Genomic DNA, 16,627 nt, shown 5'->3' on the forward strand with positions numbered 1-16,627 from the left:
CGCCCCCCCCCCCCCCGACTTTTCCCCTGAAAATCTAGTTATGATGTATTATGTATGCGGTGTCCTTATTATGCCATCTCCCAGCAGGATCAATGAAACCGATCTGTGTCGAAGCTCCCAAACTCAAACCAAAGCTTTCACGCCGACACTGCACACAGACGCACAGCCAGGCCCTCAGCAGGAAGCTGCGACATCAGCGGAGACGAAGGTGATGATGATGAGCTGCAGAAATGAGAGAAAAATGAATGAGGTTTGGTGTGAAGCCTCTCAGGCTCCACTGGGGGAAGTTTGTTCATTTTAATTTCCGTCATCTTCGGCAGAAACACACACAGAGTTCATTCTGGAGGAGCTCTGAGCTGCACACCGAGGTCATAAGATAAGATAAGATAAGATAAGATAAGATAAGATAAGATAAGATAAGATAAGATAAGATAAGATACTGACCTGTTGCCTGAGTTCAGGGCCACAGCCAGGGTGTGGAGACACTCAGGTCCTACACTCGAAGCTTGGTGCCAGCTCAGAGCGAGCTGCTTAACTTCTGTAGCCGGCGAGCTAACCGCTAACGTGCTAGCCAGCCGGTAGCGTGCACAAAGTTCACTGAAAAGACATAATAATTCCTCCGTTCCTCTCAAACCAGCACGCCATTGGCCTGTTGCTGACTTCCTGTCCGGGGCGGCAGGATGGCGTGTGTGGAACCCAGTCTGAATAAACTACAGTGTGTGTGTGTGTTCATGGTGATGAAGGAACACGTTTTTAATGGAGCTCAGAGAAGAAGATCGATCAGCCTGTGACACACTGAGCTGTTAGCAGTTAGCTTTCACTGCTGGTCTGAGCAAAAAATCTGATATAATTAACATATAAAAGAGGAGGTGAGTGTCAGGACCTCATCAGGGCTGCTGGGGGGGGGGGTGCTGCAGTTCCTCCAGTCCACCAGCAGGAGTCACTGATGCTCTCAAACCCTTTGAAAGAATCAGAAGTGGGACAGCAAGGTGAGACTGTCTCTGTCTCTGTCTCTGTCTCTGTGTCTGCGTCTGATTGGACGAGGGAAGGACGAGTTGTGTTCGAAGGTCGAACTCAAAGTCAGACAACAAGGTCAATCAATCAATCAAACACACACACACACACACATACACACACACACACACACACACACACACACACACACACACACACACACACACACACACAGCATTTTGTGTCTGTCCAGGAGTTAAATGTTTTCAGATTTCAGTCGCTTGGAAACTGTCCCAGTTACTGTGTGTGTGTGTGTGTGTGTGTGTGTGTGTGTGTGTGTGTGTGTGTGTTCTGCTGCATCGCCTCAGGGAAACATCTGTGTTAATATGCAGGAGAGAGAAAGAGAAGGTTTGTTTCAGATTCAGCTGACATCAGCAGGAGACGAGATCCCCCACGTTTACACACACACACACACACACACACACACACACACACACACACACACACACACACACACACACACACACACACACACACACACACACACACACGTCACTCCTCCTTTGATATCCTAAAAATAATAATAAAAATAAGAAGTGAATATTCAGACTGAACCTTTGGTTCGTTGATGTCTCTTTGATTTTCTGTGATGAAGAAGATCCTTCACCTAAGCCAAAGCAGCAACATCACACCTTCACCACAGGTGAAGTCATTAATATTCAGACAGGCACTGTCACTGTTTCTACGACGATTAGATATGAATGAAATCTGTGACTGTCAGTGAACACTGAGCTGATGTTACCTGGTTGACGAGCTCTCAGGTAAATTATCCTAAACAGTTTGCTGTGTTCAGATTTTCACATGTAAACATGAATAAATGATCTTCTCACTGCCTGTTTGTCAACAATCAGGGACGTTTTGCAGGATAAGAAGTACTCAGATACTTAACTTCAGTGAAAGTACTCATGCGGCACTGTGTAATACTCCAATACAAGTAAAAGTCCTGCATTTAAAACCTTCCCGCAGTAAAAATGTCTAAGTATTATCAGTAAAATGTACCAACGTGCTTAAAGTAAAAGTACACACTGTGCAGTAAAAGTGTTTGTGGATTCATGTTCCCGCTGCGTTCATGTGTTCATTCATGTTCCCGCTGTGTTCATGTGTTCATTCCTGTGTTCATTAATGTTCCTGTGCGTTCATGTGTTCATTCATGTTCCTCCTGCATTCATGTGTTCATTCATGTTCCTGTGCGTTCATGTGTTCATTCATGTTCCTCCTGCATTCATGTGTTCATTCATGTTCCTGTGTGTTCATGTGTTCATTCATGTTCCTGCTGTGTTTATGTGTGCGTTCATGTGTTCATTCATGTTCCTGTGTGTTCATGTGTTCATTCATGTTCCTGCTGTGTTCATGTGTGCGTTCATGTGTTCATTCATGTTCCTGTGCGTTCATGTGTTGATTCATGTTCCTCCTGCATTCATGTGTTCATTCATGTTCCTGTGCGTTCATGTGTTGATTCATGTTCCTCCTGCATTCATGTGTTCATTCATGTTCCTGCTGTAGATGTTTCAGCTCATTGAACTCCTTCATCTCCTGTTGCTGCTTTAATCTTCATCAATGCTTCAGATTCTAGAAGATCATCACATTTGCAGCGCGGCATCCTGTGAGAACCTCGTTTCACTGGACAGGAAGGAGGTGACATGGAACTGGTAAATGTCGTGGAGTAAGAAGTAGAATATTTACCTCTGAGATGAAGTGGAGTAGAAGTTTAAAGTAGCATAAAGTGGAAAAAGTCAAGTACAAGTATGTGTAAGCAGTACTTACTGTACTCAGTCACATGTTCATTCCAGTTTATAACTGTGAAGAAAGGAGTCACAATTTCTACTGCAGCTTTGCTCAGGTAAGACCTCTCAGCCCCGCCAGGTGCGTGCTGGTCCGTCTGGATATGCCTCCCACCTGTACAAACCTGAGCGGCCGAAGGTTCCGCCCCTCTGACCGGAGCAGCCACAGAGCCAACAGCTTGTAAGACCTGATCCGTCCACCAGGGGGCACTGTGGGCGGAATGGGCGGTCTGAGACTGTGATATTAACAAATATGCAACATTTCAGAGTAAAGCAAGGCCCCTCCCTCCCTCCAGGTGACACTGAGGAGTGGACAGGTGTCCTGAGGAGTGGACAGGTGTCCTGAGGAGTGGCTGAATTCACCCTCAGCTCTGTGTCCTTTCAGAGGTGAACTTCAGGTGTGGGGGCCTGACTGATGGATGTTTGACACTCAAACGATGATCTGCATCAGACTCCAGCTGCTCTGCGGCTCCAATGTGCTCAGACGATGCAGTTCAAAGAAGCTGCTTTTAAAACACAGACAGGACGTGAGGACGCGCCTGAAGGCCTCAGCTCATCCTGTCACTGCAGTGCCCTGAAACAAGGAGTCCAGCAGCTGGAGACAGTTGTGATGTGGACATGAGACGCTGTCACGAGTTCACGCAGGCTGGACTTTTCTCTGCTGCATCGTTTTGTCCTTCTGTTTGCATGAAAACACAGACAAAGCCTGAATATCAATAAATCAAACACTCAATAAATGTGCTGCAGGCCCATTTAGGTTTTAAAATGTGAGTTTTAATTCTTGACTCTTAAAAAACAACAACAAAAATAAAAAAAACATTTTACCTGAAAACCCACCTGAAGGCCTTCAGAGCTCAGTGTGCTTCAGTGCGCTCAGGTCACACTGTGGAGTCATTTCATCTGAAGGAACACCAGTTCACTCCAGAACAGCAGCACGTGGTGGTTTCCATGAATGAACGGATGAAGGGATGAAGGGATGAAGGGATGAAGGCCGCAGGATGCAGCTGAAAGTGAACTTTGACAAACAAAAATCATCAAAGTGGAAGCAAAAAGGAAATGAATAAAAGACGAGAGGCAAAAGTATGTGATGAAATCATAATTACAGGCCAAATAATGTGTGTGTGTGTGTGGGGGGGGGGGGGGGTGAGAGAGGGGGGAGGAGAGAGGAGGAGAGAGGAGGAGCTTTCTCTCTCTCTCTCTCTCTCTCTGTCTTGTTTTTTCTCTCCAGACGCGTAAAAACACGCAGGAAGCCCAGAGCAGAGCGCGACAGAGAGCAGGAGCCACAGAAGAAGAAGAAGAAGAAGAAGAGCAGCGCGCAGAGGAAAGACAAGAAAAGAGAGGAAGGAGAAGAAGAAGGAGGAGGAGGCGGATGAGGAGGAGGAGGAGTGCTGGATGTAGCTGCTGCTTTGCGGGGAATGTGCGGCTCCTCCTCAGCTGCTCTCCAACTTTGTGAATCTCTGCTCTCATGCTGAGAGAGGACGCAGAGGATGGGAGTAACCTGGTCCTCCAGATGTCTCGCGCTCTTTCTAGCTCTCCACATAGGTGAGTGACCGCGGCTGCTTCAGGTGCACCTGCTGGAGCTCCTCTCGGCCGTCAGAGGAGGATTCCTCCACCGTGACAGACGCGGGTTTCCCGCTGTGGTTCAAAAAGCTAAAATATTTCGTTTTGGGTGTTTTTTTTTTTTTTTTTTACATTAATTCTAATTTAAGACAGAAAAAAATCGCTTTAAATAACGTCTTTTTTATTTATTTATTTATTTTTCTGTAATTGGGTCATTAAATGTGCTGATTTTCAGGTGTACAAACTTCAGTCGTTTCTCTTCCACCAGAAACTGAACGTGGTTTTTGTTCTCGGGTGTTTCCGCGCTGATTCGGGTCGAAGCTCTGAGGGCACGAGAGCAGCAGCGGCTCATTTTAACGGGCTTACACTTCACATTTGGAGTGTGTGTGTGTGTGTGTGTGTGTGTGTGTGTGTGTGTGTGTGTGTGTGTGTGTGTGTGTGTGCTAACAAGGGGAATGCCCCCCCACCCCCCTCCCCTCCTCCGCCCCCTCCTCTCTGCGCCTCGGTTGTCCCGCTCTGGAGACATTTGTTGAGTTTTTTCACCTTCACAAACGATTTGTTTTTGCAGTTTTAATGTCAGAAAATGATCTCAGCCCTTCTGCTTTCCTGTCGGTCAGATTTGATGGTTTCTGGTGTTTTTCTGCGGCGTTGGAGAGGCTGCAGCTGGAGGAAAAAAGGCCTTTTTGAAGGTCTGCAAACGTCTTTTTAACCGGAGTAGGAAACTCACGGTGAGAGGAGAGGGGCTCCAGCCGGCGGTCTGTGCCGGCCTGCCGGCTCTGCGGGCTCCGTCCTCTCGCCGCAGTGTGCGGGGCTGCAGCACCGTCACACCCGCGCTGTCCGGGAGCAGAAAGCGGAGGAAGAAAAGCAGAAACAGCCTGAAATAAAAACCTCCTGCGCTTATTAAATTCGTTTTATTCGATGCCTGCGGCTGCTGCCTCAGACCTCTGCTGCTCCGACAAAAAACACCAAAACGAAAAGACTGAAAGAAGCCTGAAAAGATTCATTTAGCTCCTTTATTTGAGCTGCGTGCACGCGCCTCGCGCACGATGGAGCACAAAACTGCACGATTTTTTTAAAGGTTTTATTATAAAAAATCATAAGTGAATTAGCTGTGCGGTGCGCGTGCGTGGGCTTGGTTTTTAACGCAACAGATCTGCAGGAGAAGGCGCTCCCGGACCCGTCTAATATCTGGAAGGAGCGACATGAAAAGCAAATATCAGGGATGAAAGAGGAGAAATATGGAGATGCTTGTTGTTTTCTGTGTTGCATTGCATAACGACGCTGTGGAGGAGGGTTCTGCGTGCGTGCGTGCGCGCGCGTGCGTGTGTGAGTGCATTTGCTGGTGGCAGAGAAATGCTGAATTATTCAAGACGCAGAATCCTCCCGGTGCTATTGTTAGAGAGAGAGGAGGGAGGTTTGATATTCACGGTCCAGGAGGTTCAGGAGGCTCAAACCTCTGAAATCACGTCGAAAACACGAACAAACGATCAGGAATCAGATAAGAAACCAACAGAAATGTTTTCTTTTCTGCCTCTTTGGCTGTTTTGGATCGCAGTCGCTCTGAAGCCGAAAGCGAGAATAAAATCCAAAGAGGTGCTGAATTATTACACACACACACACACACGCACACACACACACACACACACACACACACACACACACACACACACACACACACACACAGTATTATTATTATTATTATTATTATTATTATTTGGAGGGAAATAGGGAAATCGAATTAAAATCCATACATTCGGCTTCATTTCAAACATCCCTTCCCTTTGGTTGCGGTGTGGGCTCGTTGGGGTCCTGGTCTCAGCCTGTCCCGCTCTGGATCGTGCTGGATTTTTGGTGCTGCAGCGGATTTGACAAGAAAACGACTCGTGAGAGCAGAAAAGCATCGAAATGATTTTAGATCTGCAGCACAAAGACAAAGAAAATTCATTTCACGCGCCAATAATCGAAATCTTTCTTCAGAGGCCACGTGTGTCTGAATATTTTCAGCAGTTATTAAAAACGATTTAAATGTTTTAGACATTTTCATTGCTGTGAAATTGCTGTAATTTATGTTTTTGGTTATTTTGACGCGGGAAAACGGCCTGGTGCGCGTGGAGGGTGGGTGTGTCTGCTGAGTGGAAGCTACACGCTGCTTCTGGCACCGATGCACTGCAGGCAACAGTGTGTGTGCGTGTGCGTGTGTGTGGAGGTGGGGTGAATGAGTGCGAGCGTGCTTGATGCGAGGCGTGAACGAAAAAGCTGCGCGCGCCCCCGCTCGTGCTCGTGTGTCGGGACTGTCCCGGTTTCACTCGCATCATGTCAGATAAAAATAAAACCGAAAGAAATGAAGAGATGGAGAGAGAGGAGGAGGAGGAGGGATGAAGATAAATAAATGAAGGCAAAAGATTAAAAGATCAGAAACGAATCAACCAATTAAAAACGGAAAAAAAAGGAAATAAAATCGACAAATAGAAGGAAATAGAACGGAAATACTTTTTTTTTTGGGGGGTAAAAGGGAAACGCCGCTTTTACACCTAAAAAATACAAAACGTGAAAAGACCCACGATTAGCTTCAAATCCCCAAAATGAAAAATCTTCACAAAAAAAAAAGTTTAATTTCCCGCCTGAAAAAGGTCGGTTTGATTTTACTAATTATGAAAAATTATTTATTGAAAAGAGCCCGAAGGAAAAATAATTCAGCCTCAGATTTCTTTAGTAAGAGCAGATTTTATGGCGTTAAAATGAATGAAAGGATGAGAAAATGAGGGGCTGGGGGGGGGGGGTCACTTCATTCATGTATTTTTGTGACCTTGTTTTGGAGCCGATTGACCCGTTTGAGTGAAGAAAAAGTGCTGCAGAGAGGAAGAAGCTTCATGTTTGAGATGATGTAATGAGAGAGAGGAGGGAGGGAGAGAGGGAGAGAGAGAGAGAAAGGGGGGAGAGAGAGGGGAGGGAGATAAAGAAGAAGAAGAGAGAGAGGAGGGAGAGAGAGAGGAGGGAGAGAGAGGGAGGGGGGAGAGAGAGGAGGGAGAGAGAGGGAGAATATTAGAAGAAGAAGGAGAAGAAGAAGAAGAGGAGGAGGAGGAGGAGCAGCCATCAGGGAATTAAGACATGAAGACACGAGCAGAAAAGATTTTTAACATGAACATTTATGTTTTAATACATTTTAACACACATGAAAAAAATCCGGGCTGCAAACATGATAGAAATGTTTGAACATGTTTTCAATGTTTTTGTAATGTTGGAGGATTAAAATAAATTAAGAGTAAGAAGAAGAATATTACGAGCAATAGAGAAAAAATGAAAATAACATTAGAAACATTCAGGGAAATTTTCAGTGCAGAGTTTGAATATTTATTGTTATAATAGATATTATAGAAAAACACGCGATGACTCATTACAGACTGAATATTTCTAACAGTCTCACCACCAAGTCCAGTTCAAGCAGCTTTCTGTCAGATCACGTGATCTTCTCCAGCTGAGGGCGTCAGGCAGCGTCTGATGATGAAGATCATCCAGAGCTGCTCCGTACTGGACTTTGTGTTGACTTCCATTAACTGATGTTTCCAAAGTAAAGAATAAACATTAAACCTCATGATCATCGATAAATATCACAATATTTGATGGGATAATTAAAAAAGAAGAAAGAAAAAAATGGGAATAAGCGCGAGGAAGACTCAGATACTCACAGACAGCAGGAAACACACAAAATGTAAATATTAAAATAACATTTAAAACATATAGTTTTATGGGAATATTCCAGAAATATTACTTCGATTACAGGAATATTGGGAGTCATTAGTGACTCTGCTGAACACTGGGGGGGGGGGGGGGGGGGGGTCCACGAGGCCGACCGTCAATCTGAGGTATCAGCAGGGTATTGATTGACTGTGTATTGATGAATCCAGGAGCTGACGGAGCTGGTGGATTTCTAACTACACCTTTTTCTCTCAGTACTTCTGTCAGTTTCATCGTGGATCTATAATATTCTCCAAACTGTGTACTATAAATATACCTCAGAAATACTCCATTTACTCTGTAGAACATTATCAACGTAAACAGCAGCAGCATGTGCAGTGAGAGGATCATAGAGGCACACTGTGCCTGTAGTATTCCTGTAGTATTCCTGTAGTATTCCTGTAGTATTCCTGTAATCATTCACACGCACCCCCACACGAGCCTGCATAGAAAATATTTTCTGACGTAGTTTCTTCATCCAGGCGTAGCGCGACAAAACTCAACAAATCACCTGCTGAATATTTTGGGATTAAAACCTGGCAGCACAGAAGCTGCACGAAAAACACAAGTTCAGCACAAAACAAGGGGAATGAGCGCAAGGGACGTTTCCAGGGGGACGCTAAAAAGTGACGCGCGCACCTGAACAGATGAGGGTCAAAGTTCGATTTTTTCCGAGGTCAAGAATAAACTTTGAACAAAAGCTTTAAGTAAAAGTATGGAAGTACTTTATGCAACAGTTTCTCAAAGTACTTAAAGTAACAGTACACGCTGCGCAGTGAAAGTACTGTTTGTGGATTCATGTTCCTGCTGCGTTCACGTGTTTTACTGCTGCAGATGTTCCAGCTGAGGCTGCTTTATCTCCTGCTGCTGCTTCGATCTTCATCACTGCTTCAGATTCTAGAAGATCATCACGTGTTTGCAGCGCGGCGTCCTGTCAGAACCTCGTATCTCCAACAAGTGTGACGAGCTCTGAAGAAGAGGGATTTTAAATGAAGGAACTCTTCATCCAACACAGCTGGAGATACGAGCTTTTCACTGGACAGGAGGGGTTTAATACTGTAATCTGAAAAGTAATGAGTAACTAAAGCTTTACAAACTGGAGGTACTTGTACTTTACTTAAACTCCGCGCTGAGCCGTTTTCAGCCGTCTGACCGTCACATTCAGATATTTTCCGTCACGTTCAGACTGAATTCATCGGGACTTCAAATCAGTGTTTCACAGCTCAGCAGCTCGTGCTTTTTACGTGACGTCAACGCTCAGCTGCCGTTGGTTTCCAGAGGTGGAGAGTAGAGTGCGGCGCCGCAGTCTTCCTCGAGTGCACGCGGTCTTTTTAATGCGAATCACGTGGTTTTTGGGCCTCGGCCGCCAGCGTTGGTTTTCTCAGACAGATTTTACTCTCGAGTCGCTGCGTTTCATTTATTTGATGCAGTTTTGTCCTAAATATAAAAGTGCAGAGTTGAGCTCTGTCAGCCACCGTAGATACGTCAGGGCCTTCGGGAGGTCCGTAACGGTCACTCTAAAGGGAGCGCTGAAGGTGTCCGTCAGTGTGCGTTCGCAGGTGCTGAGGTGTGTCAGGTCAGGCCAGGTGCTGCGAAAAGAAATGAGCCTACCAGGCCTCTGTAGCTGCCCCTCATCGCGACTAGCAGAACGCACCTGAACCTCCGAGAGAACCGGCTGTAGGCGAGTGCATTGTGGGTAATGTAGGAGCCAGGTTTTGACAAAGAGGAATAAAAAAGACCGTCTGCGGTTCCGCTGCATCGATTTTCATTCACTTTGTCGAACCGTCCAGCAGCGCTGGAGGAGCGAGGCAGAAGGTTTTTACGCGCTGCAGTCAGGGTGGATGGATGGCTTCGTCCCCCTCGTCCTCCTCTAACAGGCGTGTCTCGTCCTACACGTCACGCTGTGTTAGTCCACAGTTTGATCGAGTGGAACCGGACGGCAGGCGCGTTATTATCCAAACCAATCAATCAGCCCCATCCCCTGCTTAACCAACCGCGCACACACGCACACACACGCACAGGCTGAGCTAACACAGGTCATGTGAAGCGGTGTGTGTGTGTGTGTGTGTGTGTGTGTGTATGTGTGTGTGTGAGCGGCTGAAGCGTGTCAGACCTGGCAACCCGTGCTGTGTTTTATAGTTTAGTTTTCTTTCTGTGAAAGTGAATTAGGGAGGAGAGTGATGCTGTACACACACACACACACACACACACACACACACACACACACACACACACACACACACACACACACACACACACACACAGTGGCAGTGCAGTGCTGTTGAACCAGGCTGCAGTAGCTTTAGATTAGATTTGTTCATATTTAACTTTATTGTCATTGTCAGAGGCAAACACAGAGACAACGGGTGTTCCTAATAAACTGGCCGCTGAGTGCAGACGCTTCCTCGGTATCTTTTCAGTCAGTAGCGGTTCGATCAGCGTCAGACTGAAGCAAAAGAGATCAAGCTGATTTCATATTGGCTGATTCACGGTGTGTTCGCGGTGCGTTCAGTGACACTGAATGTACACTGAAAGTAAATCCACGATACGAAACACTGAAATGTGCTTAAAGGATGTTCTAATCAGGCCTGAGGGTGAAGAAACGCCACAGAGGAGGTTTAAAGATGGAGGGAACTGGTGGTTAAACTGATGTGACCAATCAGAGGAAGAAGCTGACTGTGATTTTCTCTTTTTTCTCTTCTATCCCCCCCTCTGCCTTACCTCCTCCTCCTCCTCCTCCTCCTCCTCCTCCTCCCCTGTGCAGTCTCGGTGTTGCAGACGGTGCTGGTCAGTGCTGGTCAATGTGACTCCGTGTTCAAAGGTTTCTCGGACTGTCTGCTTCAGTTGGGGGAGAACATGGCCAACTATCCCCAGGACCTGGACGACAGGGAGAACCTGCACAAGATCTGCAGGTACATTCATCATCATCGTCATCGTCATCATCGTCATCAGCAGCAGCAGTCATTCAGAGGGGGTCTGAGCATCAGGAGGAGGTGGACTGATGAGGCCTGAAAAGACAAAATGCTCCATCATCTTTTCTTTTACAAAAGCACCAAACTGTCAAATCAAACAGTGTCGGCCATGATACCTGAATGTCTGCGTCCGTCCTGAATCCTGCAGAGCCACAGTATCCAGACCCCGAAAAAGGCAAATTAACAAATACTGAGTTAAACGTAATGTCGCTTCATTTTCAGGTACTCGTACTGCACTCGTGTATTTCTGTCTCAGAGTCAGCGCAGGGCTTTGTTCCCCCTCAGCTTGTCTTCTCAGGCCCGCCTCCCTCCTACAAGCCTGTTTTTGTTCTGTGGCCTTTTAACATTACTGAAATCACACACACACACACACACACACACACACACACACACACACACACACACACACACAGATAACAGACAAATCGGTCGATGTGATTTGTCCTTTTTCAGTCTTCATTTATTTGTGAGTCTTCGTCACCTAATAATATGAGTGATTCCACTGCGGAGCCTGAGGGGCCGACCCCCCCTCACAACCCCTTTTATCCCCCGCTCACCCCACCACCCAAAGCGGGTGGGCACCAGATGGCACACTGCAGCAAGAAGCCCCCACCCCTTGACACACACACACACACACACACACACACACATATGATTTTTTAATTCAGTGACAGCTCCATCACAGCGGTGTTGAGGCGTGGCAGGAGGGAGGCTTTAATACGCTTCCTCTCACACACACACACACACACACACACACACACACACACACACACACACACGTGCATGCACACGCACACACACGCGTTAATTGCTCAGAGATGTAGCATCGACACGGCTCAGTTCAGGAGGTCAACATCAATAAGGGCAGATTGGAAGATTGGATTAGATACGCTGTGTGTGTGTGTGTGTGTGTGTGTGTGTGTGTGTGTGTGTGTGTGTGTGTGTGTGTGTGTGTGTGTGTGTGTGTCAGCACGCATCATTGAGCAGGCTGGTGTCATCTTTACATTAACTGGGAGGAGGAAGGAAAAGAGATGAACAGATGAGAGAGTGAGAGGGAGCCAGAAGACAAAGAAGAAGGAGGGATAAAACAGAAAAATAAAAAGAAATAAAGGAAACAGCAAAGAGGAAGAGGAGCAGAGAGGAGGAAGAAAAAGACATGAAGAGAAGGAGAGGATGAGGAGGAGGAAGCTGCTTCAGTATGAATAAAACATCATAGAGAGGAGGGGGAGGGATGAAGAACAACAGAGGAAAAGAAGGATATGCAAAAAGACTGAAGGAGGGAGGGAAGGGAATGAAAGGGGGAGACAAAAGAGGAAGGAGGGGGCGTGGTATCAAGAATAAAGAGGGGAGGAAAGGAAGGAGGATAGGAAGCAAGGGAGAAGGGAAAGTGGAAGGATGGAGGGAGCAATGAGGAGGGAAATGAAGGGGAGGAGATCCAGAAAGGAGACAAAGAGGAGGAGGAGGAGGAGGAGGAAGAGGAGGAGGAGGAGGAGGAGGAAGAGGAGGAGGAAATGACAGAAATGAATGGTCACATGACGTTTCCAGCTTTCATTGCCTGAAAACTGACACACCTGGATTTCATCACCTGGTTGAAACTGTTTACAGGCCGAATGAGTGAATGAATGAATGAATGAATGAGTGAATGAATGACTGGATTGGTGGAGTCTGTTTACCTGCGCGGCGTGTTTTTCATCGTCACCTGAGCGTGCTCGGTGGACGCAGGTGCAGCAGCCAGTGTTTGGTCTCTGCCTGCTCGCGCTCGTGCTCGTGTTGTTCTGGACTCCAAACTTCACCGGCTGTGTCTTCATAAGCTTTTCGCTCGCTGTGTTGTCGGTCATGCCAGACTCTGGGATGACTTCCACTCTTGGCTCTGCCTCTCGAGTGGATGATGCATTCGGTTTAAGAGCAGCCTCCCACTGCATCATGAGCTTGTGGTGTTAACGCTTGCTGTGTTTTCTCCTGCCAGTTACTGGGATAACTTCCACTCCTGCGCCACGACGGCGCTGGCGGACTGCCAGGAGGGAGCGACGGACCTGTGGGAGAAACTGAAAAAGGAGTCCCGCAACCTGGATTTCCGTGGGAGTTTGTTTGAACTGTGTGGTGGCGGCAACGGAGCCCCCAGATCAGCCGACGCCAGGGGCCTCGCCCTGGTCCTCACCACGCTGCCCACCATACTGACTTGGCTGGCGTTTTAACGGAAACGAGGGAAAACATAAAAAACACAAAGAAGAAAAAAAGGAAAAACACAAATGAAAAAAGAAAATAGAAAAGAGCAATAGCTCCTCTTCGATACTGACAGAAAAAAAATATCTTCAAAAGGACCGAGTTTGACTTCATCACCAGAAAAAAAACTACGCCCAAAATGGATTTTTACTACATCACCACGCGGCGGCCTGGTTGGCCTGGCTGGACACCTGCAGGCTGTCCTCCTGCGGCGCTCATCCAATCACACGCCGACCTGACCCGGAGGTCGATGACATGAAATATTCAACAGGCCATCGAGCTGAAACGATGACAATGATGAAAATTTGATGGATCCATGCCCGCTTACAATCGTGGAATTACACAGTATTAAAGTCAGCCATTAATTATTGATGTTTAGTAGAACAGGCCTGGAAGCCTCTGTGGCTGCTGGGCGCTGACTCAGTATCGGGCTGTATATTAGGGTTCCCTTATAGCCGAAGGTGCACATTCATGTAACGCGAGGCCGAGCTTAACTCCACCAAATCAATAAGACCAGTCAAGGCCTGGAGACCATTTCAGAGCGGCCGCCTCATTTCCATCACGGACAGATTTTCCTTTTTTATTGCGCCATGTTGACTGCGTTGAGCCCGGTAGGTCTGGTGGACTGAATGCTTGATGGTGATGTACTGTTTGTGCTCTTATTGGCTGTTAATTGTGCTCAGGCCACGGTCACACCAGCTTTTATCACAGTGGCACTGAGTTTAATTCGTTAGCCGTCACAGTTGGCCGGTCAGTCTTGCACAGGTAAACCTCGGTTTGCAGGTAAATTTGGAGCATTGACGGTACTGACCTTTGACCCATGCAGCATGGCTTGCAGTCAATCGTGTGCCAGCGGTAGGTGTATTTTCAAATTCATAGTGTTACTGCGCTTGTTTGAACTGGCTAGCTTGCTATCCCGCGAGCTACCACTTACAAACTCAAGGCCACGTGAAGAAACCAGTCTCTGGTGTGACCATAGCCTTTTTTCCCCACCGAGCTCGGAGGTGCAGGGACGTAGTTGAGAGTATAAAATCTGCTTTTCATTAAAGATGACTGATCTTACATTGCATGACGTCAGTTCAGACGCTCTCAGAACATTTCAGGAAATGAGCACAAATGCTGATTGACGGAGAGGAACGCGGAACGACAGCGAGGATGTGAACATTTTCAGCTTTGGGTCCAGTGAGTTGTTGGTTCTCCACCAAACTTTTAGACTCGAAAGCCACCGTAGTCCAGCATGCCTGGTGCACAGATTCATGGACAGGCTGATGTTAAATCAACACCCAGAAACATGCCTGAATCTACTGTGTTTAGCTGACAAAATAAATTGGTTCCGATTAGCCTGTAGCTCATTTTAGCGGCTAGAACAGATCGAGCTAGGTGACAGTTCACTGCAGCAGTTAAAACAGAGTGAGTCAGATTAGCTAACAGTTGGATTTAGCTAACCGGACCTAATCTGGTTTGGCTGCTAACAGTTTAGAGGCTAATCGGACGATGTTTGTGTCAGCATGACATGGGGTTGCATCAGGTTAGCTAACCACGTGGTTTATTAGCTAAACCTGAGCAGTTAACGGCTCATTTTAGCAGGCGAGAAACTGCATGAGGTTGGCTGAACGTTCAGGTTCAAACGTGTCAAAATAAGATGTTTAATCGATGAAAACCGTCCCTTCAGCAGGCTAATGGAGGTCACGCTAAACGTGAATCCTGAAGCTAACGGCTGTCGACAAACATTTCTGTCTGTTCTTGCTTGAAACCTCGTGCTCATTTCCCGAAAGCTCCCGAGAACAAGTTAAAGTTAAAGACACGTCAGCCGGACGGATGTCCAACGAGGACATTTTGGACGTGAAAGTAGAAACACGTTTGACTTTAGTGAGTGTTGGCGGTTGATTTCCCGCCGTTCTTCTGTCCTGTCACGTCCCTGCTCAGCAGAACCATGTGTTAGAAATGAATGAATCTGTGAGCGAAACGGTTCCTGGAGGAAAGAAATACGACGTTCTGAAAAGCCGACAGCAATACGAAGACGTGACTTCACGGCCAGTGTAGCTAAAAAATCAAACCGTGGCTGAAGAGAGATATGACTGTTGCCATTTAGCACATCCCCCCTTTTCATACGGCCGTGATTCATACTAGACGACCTTAGAGGCGATATATTTTAGGTCTGTATGTTAGATTAAAAAGCTGCGTCCCAACAGTACAGTAGCATCATAAACTACATAAATACAGTAAATAAATTGGAGGAGGTTGTTCATTTCTTTGCTGAGGCACAGATGACGTTTCCACTGCCTTCTGACAAAAAGATGTGTACTTCTGTTTGTTTGTTGGTTTGTCTCTTTGTTTATGGGGATGTTGCGTAACAAAAAGAGTTTTAAAAAAAGGACTTATTCCAAAAATCATCTAAGGAGAGAATATGTATATCAAAGGATTTTGAGAAAATGAAAATAAAAAAGCTCTATTATAGATAGTCTAACCCAGACAGTTTTAACACAGATTGATACTTTACAGATTATAGACCTACTGAGATATAAAAATAAAAGATTGCTAAAATGATGAAGAGTAATAAATAAAACGACTAATGTTTGAAACGAAGTGTGTGCTTTTATTTTGGTTTTGATCAAAGTGTGGAGGGTTTGTGCATTCAAATTGATGGAGACACACGCGCGCGCGCACACGCGCACACACGGTTGGGGTGTATTCATTATTAATAAGGGAGAGTCCCTGAGCTGCCACGCGCCTCAGCACGCAGTTTATATCGATCCAAAGGACGAAGATGAGGAGGAGGAGGGTCCTGATGTTTGTTCGGTCTAACGTGGACAATCCGAGCTGCCGCGACTTCAAAACACTTTCAACTTGATCTCAAATCGACCAATAATTCCACAAGTCAAACAGCTTTAAAGCTTCAAGTCTGCGTGACATTTAGTCCAGATCACAGGATGCAGACAGGAGGAAATACTGAGCCAATATTTCCGTTTTTAAAAGCGTTTTATGGTATTGAAATAGTTCTTTAATCTCGCTGTGAGGATGAAAACATTAAACTACGTGAATCTTTCATCGATCAATAGCAGAAAGAAAATCACATTAAATTCCGGATGTGGAGAAGTTTGTGGTCCTGAAAGGATGAGTTTGCTCTGACTTTGTTTTCTTTTTATGGCCTTTAATAATTTAAATATCCTGCAGTCAGGATGAAAACATGTCGGAGAGGAAAATATGAAACTAAAAAATAATCTCGAAGAACAAAACAATAAAAAAAGACTCGTAATGCAATTCCAAAAGGAATATTTCAATATTACTACGATGGTTTTATTATTTTATTTACTTTTTATTTTTGTATTTTAATATCCCAAA

The 16,627-nt window shown here is 46.0% G+C and overlaps 1 protein-coding gene across 1 annotated transcript; it reads left to right on the forward strand.

The window, feature by feature from the left end:
* The first annotated feature begins 4,028 nt into the window (after positions 1 to 4,028).
* On the forward strand, positions 4,029 to 15,871 carry nrn1a (neuritin 1a). The gene is made up of 3 exons (XM_070985823.1): positions 4,029 to 4,337; positions 10,855 to 11,002; positions 13,029 to 15,871. Exons 1-3 carry the CDS (start codon positions 4,283 to 4,285, stop codon positions 13,255 to 13,257), a joined length of 432 nt encoding a protein of 143 aa, XP_070841924.1. The 5' UTR covers positions 4,029 to 4,282; the 3' UTR covers positions 13,258 to 15,871.
* The last annotated feature ends 756 nt before the right edge of the window (positions 15,872 to 16,627 follow it).

Source organism: Chaetodon trifascialis, chromosome 18 (assembly GCF_039877785.1).
Source record: "Chaetodon trifascialis isolate fChaTrf1 chromosome 18, fChaTrf1.hap1, whole genome shotgun sequence".
Classification (NCBI taxonomy): Eukaryota; Metazoa; Chordata; class Actinopteri; order Chaetodontiformes; family Chaetodontidae; genus Chaetodon; species Chaetodon trifascialis.